Consider the following 23398-nt stretch of genomic DNA (forward strand, 5'->3'; position numbering starts at 1 on the left):
CCAGTTGAAACCATCAGTTTAGGGAGTGGATTATCACCAAGTCTCCTCTTCCTCCTAGTCGCTCACTGATGACTCAGTTGGGTACCTGGGCATCAGTCGAGGACTGGATTGTGAGACTGTGAGGCCCCAGTTGTTGAAAGGCTATTGTTCTCCGAGGAAGTGAATCAATCCCTTCAGGAAACTAAGGTAAAGAATAGGCAAGAAAAATAAAAACAAAGCATTAACATTATCAACATGTAAGAATGGTGAATTTTTATGCAGGACGTTGGCAGATAAAATGTAAAACACATCAACTTAAAGGAGGATTACATCATCAGAATAATGTTTATAGAAGAGAGTATCACTATCGGGATCTCTCTCCTAGGAAAGGGTGTTTAACCATCAGCAACAGCCTCATTATTTGAAGGTGGCACCAGTATGGATACATCAGGCCTTCTTATTTGGGGTCAATACTTGTCAGGACTGTTCTCATGGAGTGATTCTCACCATCAGGAAGCCTATTCGTCCCTAAAGCCCCAACCATTGAAAGTGAGCGTTACCATCAGTACCCATTTGCATGGATGAAATGGTATTGTTGGAACCCCTTTTGTCGAGAGAGTGTCACCATTCAGGCCCCTCTCATTGATGGGCTGTCACTCTCAGGCCTCAGCACCTCTACTCGTGGTACTTACCGGACTGGTGGAGTTGTTGGTCAGGGCCAGGAGGAGGGTGTTACCTTTGGTCCTTGTCGGAATGGTCACTTTGACCAGCAAATGGACAACAGTGAATGGCCCCAGATTCTGAAGCTGCAATTAAACCGAGATTAAAAACATGAGAGATTTTAGAAACAGGAAGTGGCCAATAAACTCGTCTGTCTATCATTTCGAAACCCACCTTCTCACTTATTCAAAAATACGCCATCCTGTCTCTTAAATCCATTTTCCCCCTCCTAATCTGGAGTAATGGTACCAAGTTTTTGTAAGGGCCACGAAGAATCCAGCACGAGTTTTAAGGATACAAAGTAATAACATTTATTTACAATAACATATATATGCAACAACAACTTCCCTTGCTGCACACTCCTTCCTGCTGGTTCCAAACTGGCCAGTTTTATTTATACATGGGGTTTACTAATGGTTTCTCCGCCCCCCTCATTGGGGAAGCTCATACTCCCACAGGATTGTGGGATTGTCATTAGGCCCCAGCCAATGGTAAGCAGGCAGGTTATAACACAAGTCTATCTCCTTTGGTGGCAACAAGGCTGAGATCAGCTATCCCTGGATAGAATGAGCATTGGCCCTGGGCGACTCCCTAATCTGTAAGGCCCAGTATGAGTGCATTTTTGAGGGTAGACTCCAGCTGGGTTTATATTGCAACAATCTTGTATTGGTTTTGGGAGGTTTATGGGTTCAAGTTCCAATTGAACCTGTGCTTTGAGGATGTATCACTTTCTATCTCCTGGTGTGAATAATCTCACGGTACCAAATTGCAGAATAGCTGATACTGAAAACAGATTGATTTGTATTTTTAAACTATAGATTGCCGCTTATCCATGCGTTTCCCATGGACTCAATGGGCCGTACGATCGCATTCTGCACCATAATTAATCTACATGGTTATTAAAAGCTTTGGCACCACCTGAGGATGTGATAATGTGCTTTCTCCTCCTTTTAATATGCCTGAGCATAATATCCCATCTCCAGGGCGATTAGGGATGGGAAATAAGTGCCGGCCTCACCGGTCAAGAACTATGAATGAATAAAGAGATATCGCCTTGGCTGACGGTCCAGCGCAATACTGGAGGAGTGCTGCACTGTCCGAGGTGCCGGCATTTGATTGAGGTTTTAAACAGAGGGCCATCTGTTCTCTCAAGTGGATGCCAAACATCCCATGGGACTATTTCGAAGAAGAGCAGGGGGATTCTTCCTGATATCCCTGACCAATATTTATCCTTAAGTAACATCGCAAAAAAACAGATGATCCGGTCATTACCATATTACTGTTTGTGGGAGCTTGCTGTGCTCAATTGGCTGCCGTGTTTCCTACACTGCAACAGTGGGCGCGATCGAATGGCCTCGCCGCGCACGACTCGGTGGCATGACGAGGCCGTTAAATCTCGCGAGCGGCCTCTCGGGCGACCTGCGACGCTCGGAATGCCTCGCGAGATCTAGCGATCTGAGCTGAGCTCGTCAGTGCAGGCAACGAAAGCAAGTGCGGGCTCAGCAGGGCGTTCCTGCCAGTGCCAAGAAACACCCCCGCTAAACACGCTTTCTTCACGTTAAATTGAGCGCCCAGAGACTCCACTTTGAATGCACTTTGTTGAGCTCTCAACCCTTTGGGATGTCCCGAGCTTGTGAAAGGAGTTTTTAAAAAATATAAATTTATAGTATCCAATTCTTTTTTTTCCCCCAATTAAGGGGCAATTTAGCGTGGCCAATCCGCCTAACCTGCGTATCTTTGGATTGTGGGGGGTGAGACCCACACAGACACGGGGAGAATGTGCAAACTCCACACGGACAGTGACCTGGGGGCCGGGACCGAACCCGGGTCCTCGGCGCCTTGAGGCAGCAGTGCTAACCACTGCGCCATCGTGCTGCCCTGGAAAAGGTATTAACGAAATGCAAGTCCTTTTATTTTAAGCGACCACCAAGGAAGCCTATGTATTCAGAACTTCAATAGGTGCGGAATCAAGTGAGGGTTGTAGACAAACGTGGCAGTAGATCGAGATTCTGACCCAGGTTATCCAAGTACAACCTTTGCAGAATTTGAGTTTAGGGGCAACACCTGGTTTGAATTTGTTAATTACCATTCATGTTCCAATTGCCTCCAGCTGCCCCCTATTTTATCTTATTTACTCTATAACAAAATGCTTAATTACATGACTAAGAAATACAATTTGACTTTTAGAGTTTCATATTCTTAAAATAGAATGAAAGTTGCTCATGTTAATACCAGATGGATTCTTCAGACTCCAGAATCCAACCATGTCCCTAAAGTCCCCCTTTTTCATATTTCCATCAAAGCACCAGACACAGGCTCCTTGGGATACAGTGCGGAAATTCCATTCTGGCTCCTTCGAGTAGAATTCCTGGATAGGGACGCATTGTTGGAAATTCCATACAGGTTCCTCCACACCGTCTTTCCTGCCAGGTTGCTCAGGGTTCTGTGCCAGGATTAACACATGGGAATCCTGGTTGGAATTTATTTCTTTGGGAAAAGCATTACTGCAGACACAGGTTGCCTTAGAATTCCTGAAATCTGGACACGGATTATTCCTGGGGCTCCCTGCACCACCTGCCCCCCACCCTCCCATCCTATTCCCTGAAAATACAAGGATGCAGTGCAATGTGTGAAGAAAGAGGCCCTTAGATTATTAACACACGTTGTGAATAGTAACGCAAATTGTATCGCAACATAGTGTGTTGATGTAGCAGGTGCCTGCAGACATGGAATGCTCGTCTTTATACCTTGACCACCAGAATACAAGGGGCTAGAGGTCAAGCTTCAGCTATGCTAAGTCCTGGTTAGACCACACCCAGGGTCACTGTGAGCAGTTCTGGATACCTCAGAAAGGATATGCTGACCTTGGAGAGAGTGAGTATCAACTCGATATCAGAATGTTACCGGGACTTGGGGCAGCACGGTGGCACAGTGGTCAGCACTGCTGCCTCACGGCACCGAGGTCCCAGGTTCGATCCTGGCTCTGGGTCATTGTCTGCGTGGAGTTTGCACATTCTCCCTGTGTTTCGCCCCCACAACCCAAAGATGTGTAGGCTAGCTGGATTGGTCACGCTAACTTGCCCCTCAATTGGAAGAAATGAATAGGGTACTTTAAATTTATTAAAAACATAAAACAAAAAAAAAAGAATGTTATCAGGACTCCCGAGGGTTAAGCTACGTGGGGAGATTAAACAAACTAGGGCTATATTCCCCAGCATTTAGATGGTTAAAGGGTGATTTGATTGAGGTTTTCGAGATATAAAAAATAGCAGAAGGGGGGCGGTAGAGAGCAACTATTTTCACTTATTGAGGAGGAAAGGATGAAAGGACATTATTGGCCCAGATCTCCTGTTCCCCGAGGATGCAGGGTGGGGGGGGGGGGGGGGGGGGGGGGGGGGGGGGGGGGGGGGGGGGGGGAGAGATTGGGGGGGGGGGGGGCGGAGATTGGGGGGGGGGGGGGGGAGTGGGCATGTCATACCCCCGAATGGGCCGCAGAAGATCCTCTGGGCAATCCCCCTGGAATTTCCTGTGCAAGAGCTGAATGGGAATTGCCTGGGAGGTTTCAACTTCCCTGGGGAAATTATCCTGATCCTGGAACCATTCGATATTGAATCAGACTTCAGATGGTTCAGATTCTGCTAGCACAATGGTTACCCAGGAAATGTTAGAAGGATTAGATCCACCTCTACCTGCTGGGTGACTCTAGTACAGACTGCCCCCCCACCCCACCCCCAAAGCCCCCACTGGAAACTATTTTCAATTTGCACAAACTTTCATCGACCATGACCTTTTGTTGCCTGTCACTGAGCTAATTTTGAAGCCACCTTCCCCTGTATCCCAGGAGACCTTACTTTTCTAACCAATCTGCCATGTGGGATCTTGTCAAATACCTTACAGAAACCCAAGTGGACAACATCCACTGGACTATCCTCATCAATCTTCCTTGTTACTTCCTTTTAGACACGATCTTCCCCCAACAAAACCATACTGGCTATCCTTGATCAATCTGTGTCTCAATAAGTGATTATTTATCCCTATCTTTCAGAATTGTTTGCAATAATTTGCCAAAGTCAGACTGACTGGCCTATGGTTTTCTGGCCTATCTCTCACACACGTTTTAAATAATGGTACAATGTTTGCAGGCCTCCAAACCTCTGGGACCTCACATGTGTCTAGTGAGGATTGGAAAATGATCTTCAGAACATCCGCTATTTCTTCCCTGGCTTCCTTCAACAGCCTGGGATGCAATCCATGCGGCCCTGGTGATTTACCCACCCTTCAAGGATGCCGGTTCCTCCAGTACTCCCTCTCTCAGTATGCTTATTGTGTCTAATACTTCACACTGCTCTTTAACCAGAGTGTCTGCATCATCCCTCTCCTTGGTCAAGACAGAGACAAAGTACTCATTGAGAACCCTGCCCACATCTTCTGAATCAACCCACAAGTTGCCATGTACATCTCTGATAGGCTCTACCTTTCCCTTCATTATTCTCTTACACTTAATGTATTGGTAAACTATTTAGGATTTTCTTCCATTTTCCCTGCCAATATTTTTTTGTGTCCTCACTTTGCTTTCCTAATTTCCATTTTTACTGCACCCCACCACTTTCTATACTTCTCCATGTATTAAGTATTTTACAGTATTACGTATTTTGTGATTGCCATAAGCTTTCTTTTTCTGCTTTACCTTGTACACATCTGGATAACCAAGGGGCTCTAGATTTGGCAGTACTGCCCTTCTTCTTTGTAGAGCCATGTCTACACTTAGAACTTTCCCCTTTAAATGCCTCCCATTGCTTTGAGAGAGTTTTTAGCGATCAAATACAAGGACGTACTGGCACTGGAGGGTGTGCAGAGGAGATTCACTAGGTTAATCCCAGAGTTGAAGGGGTTGGATTACGAGGAGAGGTTGAGTAGACTGGGACTGTACTCGTTGGAATTTAGAAGAATGCGGGGGGGATCTTATAGAAAAATGTAAAATTATGAAAAGGATAGGATAGATGCGGGCAGCTTGTTTCCACTGGCGGGTGAAAGCAGAACTAGGGGGCATAGCCTCAAAATAAGGGGAAGTAGATTTAGGACTGAGCTTAGGAGGAACTTCTTCGCCCAAAGCGTTGTGAATCTATGGAATTCCTTGCCCAGTGAAGCAGTTGAGGCTCCTTCATTAAATGTTTTTAAGATAAAAATAGATAGTTTTTGAAGAATAAAGGGATTCAGGGTTATTGTGTTCGGGCCGGAAAGTGGAGCTGAGTCCAAAAGAGATCAGCCATGATCTCATTGAGTGGCGGAGCAGGCTCGAGGGGCCAGATGGCCTACTCCTGCTCCTAGTTCTTTTGTTTTATGTTCTTATGCACTCTTCCCAGCTCATCTCTCAGCTCTGTAAAATTTGTCTTCTCCCAATTTAGAACTTTTACTCCTGTTCTATCTTTTGTCTTTTTCCTTAATGATGCTAAATCTAAATATATTATGGTCACTATCTCCAAAAAGGTTCCCCACTACTACTTCATCCACTTGCCAGGATTCATTTTCCAAGACTAAATCTAGAATTGCACCCCTTCTCATTGGGCGTGTTGCATGCTGGCTAAAATGCTTCTCTTGAATGCAAAGAACAGAACAAGAAGAAAGAACAACAATACGGCACAGAATTAGGCTTTTTGGCCGTCCGAGCCTGAACCGATCATGATAACACTTGGCCAAAACCCTACAGAACAAAGAACAGTGCAGATCAAGGGTTTTGCGACCCTTGTATCCCTGTACATACCCAATCGATATTAGGGTAGTTGAAGTTCCCAATGATTATTGCCCTATTGTTTTTGCACACTGAAACCTATCAACATATTTGTTCCTCTACCTCCCTTCTGTTATTTGGGGGTCTATCATGCAGTCCTGGCAGAATGGGTTCCCCCTTTTTATTACTGATCTCAACCCACATGGCCTCATTTGATGTTTTATTCAATATATCTTCCCACCTCACAGCTGTAAACGATTCTTTAACCAATAATGCTACATCCCGAGCTTTTTTTTATCTCTTTGCTTTGCTTGGTGCATTCAAGCTGTAGTGAGGCTTGAACACCAATCATGAAATCCTAGAATCCCTACAGTGCAGAGGGAGGCCATTCATCGAGTCTGCACTGGCTCTTGGAAAGAGCACCCTCCATCAGCCCACGCCTCCACCCGTAACCCAGTAACCCCACGTAACCTTTTTGGACACTAAGGGGCAATTTAGCATGACCAATCCCACCTGAACTGCACATCTTTGGGCTTCTAACCTCTAGCTTAGAGGCGAACATGCTGCGCAGTGAGCCACAGCTGAATGGATGGATACCTGTCACAAGATCTGACGTGACTGTGAGGCTGTGCACAGTGGCACAGTTGGATGACTGTCACTGACGGCAACAGTGGAACGACATTCCAGCGAAATTCAGCACCTTCGGGGAGCACAAGGTGTAAATCAGGCAGAAAGAAAAGGATAAAGAGAAAGGACCTTACCTTAAATGTGAAGTTAAATGGAGGATCGAGATCTCCGTTTACCTCCAGCTCATCATATGACTTCAAGTCGTACCGGTCAGGACTGGAATCCCTGCCACAAAAAAGTCAAATCATTAAATGTGTTAGCTGAAACTTCTCAAAATAGGGGACGAAGCACACGTCATGCTTGGCAAACTGAAATTGAGAAATCGGTGGATAATTTAATAATCTGAAGTCTGAGGAAATGCCTGTAGCACAAGTGGATAGCACTGTGGCTTCACAGCGCCAGGGTCCCAGGTTCGATTCCCCGTTGGGTCACTGCCTGTGCGGAGTCTGCACGTTCTCCCCGTGTCTGCGTGGGTTTCCTCCGGGTGCTCCGGTTTCCTCCCACAGTCCAAAGACGTCCAGGTTAGGTGGATTGGCCGTGATAAATTGCCCTTACTGACCAAAAAGGTTAGGAGGGGTTATTGGGTTACGGGGATAGGGTGGAAGTGAAGGCTTAAGTGGGCCGGTGCAGACTCGATGGGCCGAATGGCCTCCTTCTGCACTGTATGTTTTATGTTCTATGTGGCCACAACGTCACTGCAGGAAGTAAATTTTTGTGTACAGAAATTAGGCATAATCCCATATTTTAAAGCAAATCATACACCTGCCTTAGTTTATAAAAACAACAGCAAGTTGCACTTAAAGTAGAGCCAGAAAAAAAACCAAAGTCCGTCACAGAAACACAATTGGGAAAAATGGACATCACGCCAAGGAAGGGAAAGTGGCTAAAATGTTAATCTTAGGAAGGTCAGAGACGGAGTTGGAGGGGCAGAGAGTCAATTCTAGAGCTCATGTCCAAGGCAATTGGCTGCTGCTATCCGGCATATTGAGTGTTCATTTAGACAAGTTGACCTGTCATGTCAGAGTATTTACAATGAAGAAAGGTTACAGTAAGCGAGACCTGTCCTGTACCTTGTGAGGAGGAGATCTGCTTCATATTCGACAGGAACGTACAGATGGTAGCTGTTGTCATGAAGCGTTTCTTCTCCTTCTTCACTGTCACTGAATGAGATAAATATGTATAAATATGTGCTGGATAACGGTGGACAAGCTGTCTAATTTCTGTCACAATGAAACCCAACACAAGCTCATGGTCCGGTGCCTGACCTGTTCGGCATTTTACATCGGATTACGTAGGACAAATGGCATAGAACTGGCCATTCGGCCCATCCAGGCTATGCTTTGTTCCAACCTCCTTTAATGGTCCCTCATGGAAATCTAATGTTATGAACCCTCTATTCCCTTCTCCGTCATGATTGTCCAGCTTCTCCTTCAACACATCGATACCAATCACTTCAAACACTCCTTCTGCAGCCCTCCCGCCTTAACATTGACTTAACAACTTCACAGCTCGACTTTAGGTCCTCATTTTTTCTCCGGCAGGATGTGTGAGTGATGTGGGATAGGTGTCTGGACATTTCTTCAGATGGGGTAGAGGAGTGAGTTGTGGGGGGGGCAGACTTTCTTCCCAGAATACTGGTGCTGAGGAGCTCATGTTCAGGCCTCGAGTGTCATCCTGCCTTTTGTATCTCCCAGGCTCCTGTTACTGCGGCCTTGTCGAGGCCGCAGTCACATCTGGTGGCCCCGGTCAAGTGCCACCCTTGGCGATGCCACAAGGTGTTGCACCACGATGGGTCGCAGTTTCATTTTCTGGGCCAGTTTCAGCAGCACCCAGCGTGGAGGCAGTGCCGCTGTGTCAAGTCAAAGCCAGGATCGCGGACCTTTTAGATGCCATTGGGAAGCTGGGATAACTCTGCCTCTTGATGTTTCACACTGAAGCGACATTAAATCCAGGTTTAGTCCCCTACCCCAGGCTAGAGAAAGAGAACATAACTGCCAGCAAAGTGCAGTCCCTGTTTTGAAGAATTGCTGAAGCCAATTTGGCATGTCACCATAAACGGCAATGTGATAATGATCAAATAATGACCGAACTCTCTGTTCGGGAGACTATGGGCAGGATTCTCCGTTGCCCGACGCTGAAATTGGGATCAGCCATCGGGGGGAGAATGGCTTCCGACGCCGGAATTGGGGCAGGCGGCGGTTTGACGGCGGTTTGCGATACACCGCCCCCTCCAAATCGGCATTATCGGGCCGCGCGGCGCGCGCAGGTCCACCCGCGATGCTGCCGCCCGATGGGCCGAGTTCCCGACGGCGCGGGCCACGTTTGGTCCCAGCCGCCTGGAACCTGGCGTGCTGGCTGCAGACAGTGTCCAGCGCCGCCACACACGGTCGGGAGCCGTGCCACTGGCAGGGGGGCTTCTGCTAGAGCTGGGGGGAGTGGAGGGGGGGTGGCCAGAGGGTGAGCTGTGGGGTCAGGATGGGCGAGTACGCGGTCCATCATGGCCGGTGCCACGTCTCCCGGCGCGGCAGGTGGTGGCGTAGGCGTGCGTGGCTGCAGCTCGTCAGTCCTGCGCATGCGCGGCCCGATACCCGTCGATTCTCCGGCCGTTCTCCACATGATCCGCGGGTGTTCCATGCGGTGCTGGGGCTAGCCCCTCACCGGTACCGGAATTGGTGAGGGATTCGCAACGATTTTCCCGTCGTGGAACACCATGGATTCTGTCATGATATTCAAACACACACATCATGATGGACACACCAACAGGCAAATCAGAGCACACAACACCACAACCAATCACAGACAAGAACACCAACCACATAAAAAGCACGAGCACGACACCTGGTGGTCAGTAGGTCTGGGGACAAAGAAACAAGAAAGAGCTGTTAAAACATCACAAGCAGGGAACCCCCACGTGCAGAGTGCAAAGACAAAACTGTACATAGTAAGTTTAAATAAAATAGCGTTGTACCATATACAACCGTGTTGGCTCATCTGTGTGTCAGAACACCCAACACCACATGGTACAGGAGTGGATCGATACCTGCCTACTAACCTGCCATTCTGGACATGGACCACACCGACGGACCGCAGCCGATGCAAGTCGCGGGGAACCTAGGAACCAATTGGAAGCTCTACAGGCAGCGATTTGACCTGTACATCCGTGCCACCGAAAAACAGAGTGCCTCGGATGACACGAAGATTGCAATGCTCCTCTTCTACGCAGGTCAGCACGCCACCAACGTCTTCAACTCACTGGTGTTCGAAGAAGGCGAAAACCAATCCAAATATGACACGGTCATCCTCAAGCTGGACCAGCACTTTCAAGTTGAAGGAAATGAAAGTTTTGAAAGATACCTCTTTCAGCAACGCCTGCAAGGTAAGGAGGAGCTTTTTCAACCCTTCTTGACGCACCTCCGGATTCTAGCGCAGTCCTGCGGTTACGGCACCATCACAGAGTCCATGATCAGGGACCAGATTGTTTTTGGCGTTGCCTCTAGTGGCCTACGCCAGCAGCTTCTTAAAATAAAAAGCCTCACCTTAGCGTCTGCTGTGGAAGCCTGTGTCCTCCACGAAAATGCTACCTGCCGTTTTGCCCAAATTCAGGCGTCCGAGTTGGCACGGAGGGGGTCCCCAGCCGTCGAATCGGCAAGCCAGGCCGCCCACGACGTCGAACGCATCCAGGCCGTCGATTACTTCCCGACCCACGGCCCGGACGACAGCGGCCGCTTCCCGCGCTTTTCGCGGTCTCCCGCGCAGGTGCGCGCCAAAAATAACGGCCACAACGAGAGACGCACTGCGCAGGCGCGCCCACCGCAAGATCGCACTGCGCATGCGCAGTGGCGCAACGAACGCCGTGACGTCATGACGTGCGGCAATTGTGGAGCTCTACATTTAAAAGGGCAATGTCCTGCAAAAAACCGACAGTGCCTCAGATGTGGCAAGATGGGCCACTACGCAGCCCACTGTCGTTCGGCTCAACCCATGGATCCGGCGCATCCTCGACAATCTCGCAGACAAGTCAGGACCGTCCAGCCCACGCATCAAGACTTCCAGTTAAGTGATGCAGATGACCAGGATGCCTTCCGCGTTTCCGTCATCGATGTCAATGCCATCAATCCAGCCGATGAGTGGTGTGCCACCCTGACGGTCAACCGATCGCGCGTCGCCTTCCGTCTGGACACCGGCGCATCCGCCAACCTGATTGCATATTCTGCAGTCCAGGCCATGAAGGTCAAACCACCCATCACACCATCCCGGCTCAAGATGGTTGACTATAACGGGAACGTCATCCCGTCCATAGGATCTTGCCAGCTACAGGTGACCCACAAGATGTACACGGCCACACTCCCCTTCGAAGTTGTCGGCTCATCAAAGGACTCGTTACTGGGCGCACAGGCGTGTAAGGTCCTTCACCTGGTACAGCGCATTATGTCTCTCTCTCCAGATGAGATATCCGACTTCCCGGATGCTGAGTTCCACGCAAATCTCCATTCCCTCCTTGCTCACAACCAGGAGGTTTTTGAAGGCATGGGGACATTGCCATACACGTACAAGATTCGACTCAGACCGGACGCCATCCCTGTCGTTCACGCACCTCGCAGGGTTCCTGCGCCACTCAAAGACCGCCTCAAGGCACAACTGCAGATTCTTCAGGACCAAGGGGTCCTATCCAGGGTCACGGAGCCCACGCCATGGGTCAGCTCCATGGTCTGTGTAAAGAAGCCCTCTGGCGAGCTCCGTATATGTATAGATCCTAAAGATCTGAATAACAACATCATGCGGGAACACTATCCCATCCCGAAACGAGAGGACCTCACCAGCGAGATGGCGCGAGCCAAAATATTCACCAAATTGGATGCGTCCAAAGGATTCTGGCAGATCCAACTGGACCCGGCCAGCCGAAGACTATGCACATTCAACACCCCTTTTGGCAGATTCTGCTACAACCGGATGCCATTCGGCATCATTTCAGCATCTGAAGTTTTCCACCGCATTATGGAGCAGATGATGGAAGGCATCGAAGGGGTACGTGTATATGTGGACGATATCATCATTTGGTCCACCACTCCGCAGGAACACATGCATCGTCTACGACGTGTCTTCACCCGCATACGACAAAATGGCCTGCGTCTCAACCGTGCGAAGTGTGCCTTCGGCCAGACGGAGCTGAAATTCCTCGGGGACCACATCTCAAGGTCAGGGGTCCGTCCCGATGCAGACAAGGTTAGCGCCATCACAGCCATGCCACGGCCGGCTGACAAGAAGGCTGTCTTAAGATTCCTGGGCATGGTCAACTTCCTTGGGAAGTTCATTCCCAACCTGGCTTCTCATACAACAAATATGCGCCATCTCGTAAAAAAATCGACAGAATTCAACTGGCACCAATCGCATCAGCGGGAATGGGAGGAGCTCAAGCACAAACTGGTCACGGCACCAGTGCTGGCCTTCTTTGACACGACTCGCCCTACAAAGATCTCAACAGACGCCAGCCAATCTGGTATTGGAGCGGTACTCCTGCAAAAAGACAGCACGTCGTCATGGGCCCCGGTTGCATATGCCTCACGAGCCATGACCCCTACCGAACAGCGCTACGCGCAAATCGAAAAAGAATGCCTGGGCTTGTTAACTGGACTGGACAAGTTCCACGACTATGTGTATGGCCTGCCACGATTTACGGTCGAAACTGACCACCGCCCCTTGGTCAACATCATTAACAAAGACCTGAACGACATGACTCCTCGCCTCCAGCGCATCTTACTTAAACTCAGGAGGTACGATTTCGAACTGATCTACACTCCGGGGAAGGAGCTCATCGTGGCGGACACTCTTTCCCGAGCAGTGAGCACACCACCGGATGCGGAGGGGTTCGTGCGTCAAATTGAGGCACACGTAACTCTGACAGCAGCAAATCTGCCAGCTGATGATCCTAGTCTGGCCCACATACGCGCAGAGACGGCGACTGACCCCCTTCTGCAGCGAGTGATGCGCCACATGACGGAAGGGTGGCTCAAAGGGCAGTGCCCCCAGTTTTATAATGTGCGAGATGATCTTACCAACATAGACGGGGTCCTTATGAAATCACACAGGATCGTTATTCCGCACAGCGTGCGCCAGATGATTCTTCATCAACTACACGAAGGCCACTTGGGCGTCGAAAAATGCAGACGAAGGGCCCGGGAGGCGGTATATTGGCCGGGTATTAATGAAGACATAGCCAACATGGTGCTCAACTGCACAACCTGTCAGAGGTTTCAGCCGGCGCAACCTCCGGAAACACTTCTACCACACGAGATGGTGACGTCCCCCTGGGCGAAGGTGGGTGTTGACCTATTTCACGCGCTCGGCAGAGATTACATCGTTATTATAGACTACTTCTCAAACTACCCGGAAGTCATGCCTCTCCATGATCTGACGTCGTCCGCAGTCATTGGGGCCTGCAAGGAAACATTTGCTCGCTATGGCATTCCAAGGACTGTCATGTCAGACAATGGACCCTGTTTCGCCAGCCGTGAATGGTCGTCCTTTGCCGCAGCATATGGTTTCACTCATGTGACATCCAGCCCTCTGCATCCACAATCGAACGGGAAGGCTGAAAAGGGTGTCCACATCGCCAAGCGGCTCCTGTGCAAGGCGGCTGCTGCCGGATCGGACTTTAACCTTGCCTTGCTGGCCTATCGATCGGCCCCGCTATCCACGGGTCTCTCGCCAGCGCAGCTACTAATGGGTCGCTCCCTCAGGACGACGGTACCTTCCATCCTGGCACCAACAACAGACCATGAGGCGGTTCTTCGGAACATGCAACTGCAGCGTGATCGCCAGAAAAGTCGGTACGACACACGAGCGACGGACCTGCCCCCCCTGTCCTCCGGAGACAAAGTACGCGTCCATCAACCGTATGGTGGCTGGTCAGCACCGGCCGAAGTCCTCCGACAAGTGGCTCCCCGCTCGTTCCTGGTTCGCATGCCGGATGGTTCCGTGCGTCGCCGCAATCGGCGCGCCCTTCGCCGACTTCCACGCTCACAGCCACACAGTACGCACACGCCAGATCCTCAACAGGCTTCCGAGGATGACTTTGTGGAGCTGCCGCACATCACACCCTTTCCATCGCCACCCATGGCCATGCCTGCACAGCAGCCGGTGGTTCTTGATCCACCCTTGAGGCGATCAACCCGAACTCGTCGCAAGCCCATTAGACTGGACTTATAATACCGTTCATATGTTTAACAAGTTGCACAATTTTACATGATAACCTGTTGTTGTTTATCGTTCCAGATGTCGTCTGACTGGACAACTGTTCAAGTTTTTTTTTTCCTTCTTCTCTCGCTCGCATTTATGTTATGTTATGGTACAACTTGGTTCATGTGACGCACCCGACATCGCCCCATGTACATAGTTCCGTCATATGCACATGCTGCACACGACACACACACACTCTTAGATGCACTCACGACACGATCATATTTATTACCACGTAGGCACATATCTTTGTAAAAAGGGGGGATGTCATGATATTCAAACACACACATCATGATGGACACACCAACAGGCAAATCAGAGCACACAACACCACAACCAATCACAGACAAGAACACCAACCACATAAAAAGCACGAGCACGACACCTGGTGGTCAGTAGGTCTGGGGACAAAGAAACAAGAAAGAGCTGTTAAAACATCACAAGCAGGGAACCCCCACGTGCAGAGTGCAAAGACAAAACTGTACATAGTAAGTTTAAATAAAATAGCGTTGTACCATATACAACCGTGTTGGCTCATCTGTGTGTCAGAACGCCCAACACCACAGATTCTCCGTCAGTGTTGACACTGAGCCTCAGTAACCAGAATCCAGCCCTGTGTTCTCCCGTTGGAGCCCAATCACACCTTGTTTGAGTCACAATCCGTAGCAATTTTATTGAAGGCATATTAAATATATACATAATCACAAAAATACAAAAGTCAACCACAGCTAGCGGTAATAAACCCCACCCTCCCTGAACTTCCGCCAAGCAACACTCCCCCTCCCCCTGCCCCCCCTCCACTCCCTCAGATACCACTCTGGCACCCACCTCCCTTTTCCAACTTACTGCGCCCACCCCCTCCCCAAACAAAAAATAAAACACAACCACCACCACCACCCCCCCGCCCCCCGGCACTGACAACTTAATACCCCTTAAAGAAATCGATAAACAGCTTCCACCTCGAGGTGAACCCTCCTCCGCCGCCCGAATGGCGAACTTGGGGCGGGATTCTCTAATAATGGGGCTATGTCCCCACACCGGTGTGAAAACCGGCGTCAACGACTCCGGGGTCAACGGCCGCCGAAAGTGAGGAATTCACACCTTTCTAGGGGCTAGGCTGGTACCGGAGTGGCTCCCGCAGCGGTCCCCGCAGCTCCAGCTGGCACGGAACGGCCTGCGCGCATTTACGAATGCAAGGAATGTCCGGCGTATTTTCGCGCATGTGCGGAGTTCTCTTCTCCGCGCCGGGCCCCCGGGCAATATGGCGGACCCCTACAGGGGCTCGGTGCGGAGTAAAGTAGGCCCCCACGGAACCAGCCCGCCCAAGTCGGAGAATCCCGGCCATGACCTTTTCCAAATGCAGGAACTGCACCAAATCACTCACCCACACCCCCGCGTTCGGCGGCTCCAGGTCCCGCGAACATAACAAAATCTGTCTCCGGGCTTTCGGGGGGCAAGGGCCAAGACGTCAGCCTCTCTCCCCACCTGTATTCCAAATATCGCCACCTATGGACTCGGAGCTACCTCTCCCCCCAAAATCTTTGACATTACATCTGAAAAATCCCTCCCAAACTCCCTCAAACTCGGACATACCCAAAACATATGCACATGATCATCCCCCCCCCCCCACACACACACACAGGCCACACCTGCATCAGTGCAACAGCAACCTCAGCCTCTCAGCCCACTCCACTCTCTCCCTGGGAGCCCGAATCAATATAAACTTCCCCCCTCACCACTGCTTTCAGCGTCTCCCACAGCGTGGAGGCAGAAACCTCCCCCGTATTGTTCAGCTCCACATAACCCCCTTGTTCACCATTAATCCCCCATCCAGCCCCTTGTTCACCAACAATCCCCCATCCAGCCTCCACTGCGGCTGCTGAACTGCTCCCTGCACCACCCGCAAATCCGCCCAATGCGGCACATGGTCAGAGACGACAATCACCGAATACTCCGGGTCTACCACCCCCGCCAACAACACCTTGTCTTAAACCCAGAAATCAACCGGGCAGCACACCCGGTGCAAATGTGAGAAATCCGAACACTCCTTCACCCTCGGCCTCTTAAAACGTCGGGACCGAGGGCACGACCGATCCAACGCAGGGTCCAGAACCATATTAACATATCCCCCCATAATCAGCTGGTGCGTATCCAGGAAAAAATCCACTTCATTCCAATTTGGGGCATATACATTCACCACCATTACAGGCGTCCCCTCTAGCGTCCCCTCTAACTTCCTGCAAACCATCACAAATCTTCACCCCATTGGATCGGATACAATACTGCCGACCTCTTGTTGATCAGCATCGCCACCCCCTCGTCTTCATATCCAATCCCGAGTGGGATACCTGCCCCACCCAGCCCTTCCTCAGTCTCGTCTGGTCCCCCAGCTTCAGGTGCGTCTCCTGGAGGAACACCTGGAGGACCTACCCATTTAAACCCCGAACATTCCACGTAATCAACTGGGTCGGGGGGCTCCCTACCCCCCCCCCCCCCACCCCACCACACCCCCTCGCCAATCAGTCCACCTTAGTCAGGTCCACGCCTTGCTCCCCCTCAGGCCCTCGCCAAGATGTCCGCCGCCATCTCCTCTTACCCAACTGCACCGTCTGCATCCCTCCCCTTCCCTCCCGCCCCCCCCCCATAAACAAAGACAAAGAAAACCCAATCAACGACCCCCCCCCCCCCCCCACCCCACACACTCACTCAACAGGTCGAACTCCCCCCCCCCACTTCACTCCCGTTAACTAGTCAACCAGCTAGCATAGTGGCCCCCACTCGAGGCCTCCGCTTACCCCCCATTCCCCAGCCACCCTTCACCCACAATTCTCCAAAAACAGTAAAAAAGGAACTCACTCACCCACTCCGCGCCCATATTCATTAAATACAACCCACCGCCCGTAGTGTAAACCCACTTTCCCCACTTTAACATCTCCACAGTCCGTGGTCTCTCACAAATTCACTCACCGTATCCAAATTAAACTCTCAATTCTGGTGCGTGACCCACAGATGAGCAGGATGCAACATCTCAACCTTCATCCCTCCCTTGTAGAGAGCAGCCTTGATGCGATTATAACCGGCCCGCCGCTTGACCAACCCCGCATGCAGGTCCTGGTGGATCCTCAGCACGTTTCCTTCCCAGGGGCATTTTTTCATTTGCTTCGCCCACTTCAATATCTTCTCCTTATCAAGAACACGACGCAGCCGCACCACCATCGGCCTCGGCAGCTCCCCCGCCTTCGGCCTGCTCCTCAGGGCCCCGTGCGTTCGATCCACCTTGGGGGGACGGTCAAAGACCCCCTCCCCCACCAACTTCTCAAACATGCTCACCACGTACTTTGCAGCCTGCGTTCCCTCGATCCCTTCAGGCAGCCCCACGATCCGGAGATCCTGCCCCCTGGAACGGTTCTTGCGGTCCTCCACCATCTCCCTCTCCCTCTCTCCGCCACGAGTACCATCTCCGCCTCCAGCGAGGCCAGCTGATCACCATGCTCTGCCAATGACCTGCACATTCTCCCCGGGTCTGCGTGGGTCTCACCCTCACAACCCAAAGATGCGCAGGCTAGGTGGATTGGCCGCGCTAAAAGAAATTGCCCCTTAATTGGAAAAAATGAAATGGGAACTTTAAATTTTTTCAATAAAAAAAAAATGCTCTCCCACCGACTCCTCCACCTTCTGGCGTGCCACACCCTGTACCTCCAGCCTCCGCTTCCCTCTCTAAATAGCCGCCCTAAACAGCTCCACCACCTTTGCCAGGTCTACCGAGGCCTCCTGCCTCTGATGCTGGAACGTCACATTCAAAAAGTCCACAAATTGCTCAGTAGACCACTGGGCGGGCAATGGCACACCAACACCCTCCACCATTTATTCCTGTGTCGTAACTCAAATAAAGTCTTGCTCAGGCTGCTGCCTCTTGTGCGTTACACTCCTCGTCTGGTAAGCCATAAACCAGCCCCACCGATGGAGCACATCTGTTACTCAGTCAGCGCTCATGCACCTTACACCAGCAAACACCCCTTAAATCGGGTGAAAAAGGACCAAGAAATTCCACCTCGAGTGGACCATCAAATGTATGACCACTCACTCCATAGCCGCCACCGGAAGTCAGCCATGCATATTGATGCATGGCAGGGATTGCAAGAGATTCCCCAGGGTAGCCCGCTATTGGGACGCCATTTTGAGCGGGCTGCCCGATAGCGAGGTCCGGCGTCAGGGCACCCCTCCTCCCCGCCCCACAGGATGAGGGAGACCTAATCCCCCCCTCCTCACTGACTCCTTCCCCACCAGAGACCCCCATGAGAGGCACCCCCACCAGGACCCCCCCATTAAAGAGACCCCCATTACAGAGGCTCGATGGGCTGAATGGCCTCCTGCACTTAAAGAAGCACTTAACTGGTTAGTTTCACAGCTGGTTACTTCAAAGCCACTCTAGCTTGAAGGGCGATGAATGGGACAATGCAGACAGCTGGGTGCATGTGGAATCTGTGAATCATAGCCGAGTGAAAGCAATTCCGCAGAGAAATGAATGAAAGGTTAGCAGATCAAAGATCTGAGGGGGTTTAAATCCAGCTGACTGGTTTTCTATTTCCAGGAATTGACAGGTGAAGTTTCCTGTGCCTGAGCCAGCAGGTGTATTGCCCGGGTGAGTTTTAAAGCAGTGATTGCTCTCTCATTTCCAGTCAGGCGTCTCTCTTATGGAGTCCCTCTTATGGGGTCTCTCTTATGGGGTCTCTCTTATGGGGTCCCTTTTATGGGGGGTCTCTTTAATTAGGGGGTCTCTGGTGGGTGTCTCTATAATTGGGGGTCGTTGTTGGGAGTCTCTGTAATTGGGGGGTCTCTGCTGAGAGTCTCTGTCATGGGGGGGTCTCTGGTGGGGTATGGTGAGGGTGGGTTGGGCAGATCTTGCTTTGTCGGGGGAAGGGTGACCCTCTGATGGACTTTGGAGACAAGTCCCCTTGGTCCACCGCGAGGTCCACCATGTCACGGCCGCGTTTGTAAAGACCTACACCAATTCCCACCCACGTGATTCCCGGTCTATAGGGCTGGAGAATCACGTGGGCTTGAAGAATAGGGGGCAGGATTCGCCGTTGCCCGATGCCGATATCGTAATCGTCGGTCAGGTGGTGAATCGGCTCCGAAGCCCAAATCAGAGCTGCCGCCGGTTTGACGCTGGTCAGCCATGCTCTGCCCCCTCTGAAATGGTGTCATCGCGTTGCGCGCTGCGCGCTATTGCAACAGCGTTGGTGCGATATCGACATGCCCTCCCGTGATGCTCCGTCCCCAATGGGCCGAGTTCCCGATTGCGCGGGTGATGTGTGGTCTCAGTGGTCGTGAACCCGGCGCGGTGTCTGCGGACTGTGTCCAGCGCCGCCACATTCTGCCGGGATCCGTGGCGTTGGCTGGGGGGGGGGGGGGGTGCTTCTGCGAGGGCTGGGGGGACTGGTGGGCAGTGGCCAGGGGATGGGCTGTGGGGTCACGGATGGGCGGGTTGGGTGCGCGCACGCCCAGCGCCATGTTGTACGGCCCGACCGCTGCAGGTCATCAGCCGCGCGCATGCGCAACCAGGGACCCGGCCGTTTTCGGCGTGGGAGCCGGGGGTGTCACCTGGCCATGCTGCTAAATCCTCACCGGTCCCAGAATCGGTGAGGGTTCGGTGCCGATATTTCCATCGTAGACCTCCTGCGAATTCTCCTTTGAGCCGGCACTCAGCTGCCGAAATGGAGAATCCAGCCCAATGTCTTTGGTGATATTGGCTGAAAGGTCAGGATTGGCTGGGAAAACAGGCACATCTCTCAGTCTTTACTTTGCAATAGTGCCATGGGATCTTGTACATGTCGTTTGAAAGGCGACACCCTCAGCAACGCAGCATTCCCTTGCTATTGTTCTGGATTACATGTTCACGTCTTCAGGGTAGGATTTGAATCAACTAACTTTTGACTCCGAGATCAGAGTGTTACCCACTGAACCACAACAGACGGGGAGTGTGATGGAAAACTCTCCCCTTTGCTGGGTGAACGCACCTCCAACAAACACTCAAGAAATTCAAAACCATTCAGGACAAAGCAGCCCACTGTAGAGACACCCCATCCAACATCTTAAACAGTCCTTCCACCACCGACACACAGTGGCAGCGTGTGTACCATCTATAAGACACACTGCAGCAACTCGTGAAGATTCCTTCCAACACCACCTCCCAAACCCATGGCCGCCACCACCTGGACGGACAAGGGCAGCAGATGCCTGGAAATACCACCACCTCCAAATCCTCCTCCAAGTCACACACTACCCTGACTTGGAAATATATCATCATCGTTCCTTCACTGTCATTGGGTCAAAACCAAAACTCCCTCCCGAACAGCACAGTGGGTGTACCTACACCACATGGACTGCAGCGAGTTCAAGAAGGCGGCTCACCCACCACCACCTTCTTGAGATGAATAAGGGACTAGGAGGTGGTTAATAAATGCTGGCCAAGCCAGGGATGCCCAAATACTGTCGATGAATCGAATAAAAAGCCAGGCCATCAATGGAGACACGACTGGAGCAGCCCGCCAAAGGCCACAGGGAAAGAGGAAGCAGATTGTTAATTTGAACTTGTGCTGCCAAATATTTCAGTTTGTTGGAGTACGCGTGTGTGTTTCTGTGCGTTCATGTATGTGTGTGATTGTGTGTGTTTCTGTGTGTGTTTGTGTATGTTTGTGTTTCTGTGTTCACGTGTGTGTGTGTGTTCCTGTATGTGTTCTTCTGTATGTTCATGTATGTATGTTCATGTGTGTTCATGTGTGTGCTTGTGCTGTGTGTTCATGTATATGTTCATGTGTGTGTGCATCTGTGTGCTCATGTATGTCTATGCATCTGTTTGCGTATGTGTTCATGTGTGGGCTACTGTGTGTTCATGTATGTGTGTGTTTGTGTATATGTTCACGTGTGTGTATGTTCATGTGGACCAGGATGTCAACTGACACACACAGGTTAGGGAATAGATGTCGATATTCAGCTATTCCTGAGGTGTACATAATATTGGACAGTTACACAAGGATTCCATCAAATTGCAATTCTACAAAGAGGAGACTTTCTTTAAAATGTAAGCATTATTGGTTTTAAACTGGGATTTTTTTTTTGAGAGTGTATTTATTACCTGCTGGCAGTCAGCCTTATATCCACATTGTCCAGAAAGATGAAACGATTAAACTCAAACTCCATTCGAAAAGCCACCTAAGGAGGAGATCAGAAAAATATCAGCAATTGCCAAGAATACAGAGGCAGCCAGCAGCAGTGATTCCAGAGTCCGGCCCTGTCAATCTCCCACAACTGGCTACCAGCAGCGGCCAGGCGCGCTCAGCTGCCCAAACTCTCCCCATTCTTTACACTGTGTTATAAACGTCCCCTGGCCACAGTTTCCAAAAGTAACTTTTGTTTTTGTTTAGTTTTCGGCGAGATTGGGTTCGGCCAACGACTCTAAAGATCGGGGACAATCCATGGCAGCAGCAGCATAGCTGAGGCCTTGTCTGCGTCAGAGCCAGCAGAGCCTGATGTAGATGTGGTTTCCCCGGCTCATTTAACTGCTCTCTGGCACTGATTACAGTCCCCCGTTGCCACGCAGTTACATTCTCAGCTGCTGATCATTCGAAATTAAATCCAGAAAAGAAAAAGACAGGGATTTGTTCATACAGCTGAGGTTGACATTCCTGAGAAGGCCCAAACCAATATTAATGGAAAATTCTGGTAACTTCATATGCACACAGGACCCCAATCAGCTCACAGAGAGTTACCCTTACACATACACTGTTCAATCAGCATACCGCTATCTTTTCCTTTCCAATTGTGCTTTCTGAAAATATTGACCCTTAGAACCATGGAATTCCCACAGCGTAGAAGGTGGCCATTCGGCCCATCAGGTTTGCACCAACCCTCTGATACAGCACCCTACCTAGGCTCATTCGCCCGCCCTATCCACGTAACCCCACCGAACCTGCTCACCTTCGGACTGTGGGAGGAAACCCACACAGTCACCCAAGGCAGGAATTGAACCCGGGCCCCTGGCGCTGTGAAGCAGCAGTGCCAACCACGGTGCCATCGTGCCGCCTTTGCTACTTATTCAGTCCATAGTTGTAACCACCTTTATTCACCTCAATGTCTCTTCCTCAGTCATGCCCCTGTCACCTCCAGAATCAAACTTTCCAAAGACCCTTCACTCCCACCCCCTCCCTCCGAAACGCCAAGTGGGCGGCACAGTCGCACAATGGTTAGCACTGTTGCTTCACAGGGCCAGGGCCCCAGGTTCGGTTCCCGGCTTGGGTCAGTGTATGGAGTCTGCACGTTCTCCCCGTGTCTGCGTGGGTTTCCTCCGGGTGCTCCGGTTTGATTGGATTTTGATTTGATTTCTTATTGACACATGTATTAGTTACAGTGAAAAGTATTGTTTCTTGCATGCTGTACAAACAACGCATACCGTACATAGAGAAGGAAGGAGAGACTGCAGAATATAATGTTACAGTCATAGCTAGGTTGTAGAGAAAAGATCAGCTTAATACGAGGTAGGTCCATTCAAAAGTCTGATGGCAGTAGGGAAGAAACTGTTCTTGAGTCGGTTGGTACGTGACCTCAAACTTTGGTATCTTTTTCCTGACGGAAGAAGGTGGAAGAGAGTATGTCCGGGGCGCGTGGGGTCCTTAATTATGCTGGCTGCCTTTCTGAGGCAGCGGGAATTATAGACAGAGTCAATGGATGGGAGGCTGGTTTGCGTGATGGACTGGGCTACATTCACAACCTTTTGTAGTTTCCTGCGGTCTTGGGCAGAGCACGAACCTCCCACAAGCAGATTTCCTCCCACAAGTCCCGAAAGACGTGCTGTTAGGTGAATTGGACATTCTGAATTCTCCCTCAGTGTACCCGAACAGGTGGCGACTAGGGGATTTTCACAGTAACTTCATTGAAGTGTTAACGTAAGCCTACTTGTGACAATAAAGATTATTATTATCTAAGTAAACTCCAATTCCCATCAGAACTCTGCCACCTGCTTCTTATCCCCCCACAAATGCTCCTCACCCAGTGGCCAGTTCTTGTCCCTTTCCTAAGGCACCTCATCACCCTACTCCACTAACTTTA

The 23398-nt window shown here is 50.7% G+C and overlaps 1 protein-coding gene across 1 annotated transcript in view; it reads right to left on the reverse strand.

Moving 5' to 3' along the window:
* itga11a (integrin, alpha 11a) overlaps positions 1-23398 on the reverse strand; it is a 231784-nt gene that overhangs the window by 19293 nt on the left and 189093 nt on the right. Inside the window, exons 22-25 of the mRNA XM_072470475.1 lie at positions 21429-21505; positions 8125-8214; positions 7189-7279; positions 672-785 (exon numbers count right to left, since the gene is read on the reverse strand). Of these exons, the coding sequence (XP_072326576.1) occupies positions 672-785; positions 7189-7279; positions 8125-8214; positions 21429-21505 (372 nt within the window). The remainder of the gene's footprint in view (positions 1-671; positions 786-7188; positions 7280-8124; positions 8215-21428; positions 21506-23398) is intronic.

The sequence above is a fragment of the Scyliorhinus torazame genome, chromosome 12 (genome assembly GCF_047496885.1).
Source record: "Scyliorhinus torazame isolate Kashiwa2021f chromosome 12, sScyTor2.1, whole genome shotgun sequence".
NCBI lineage: Eukaryota > Metazoa > Chordata > Chondrichthyes > Carcharhiniformes > Scyliorhinidae > Scyliorhinus > Scyliorhinus torazame.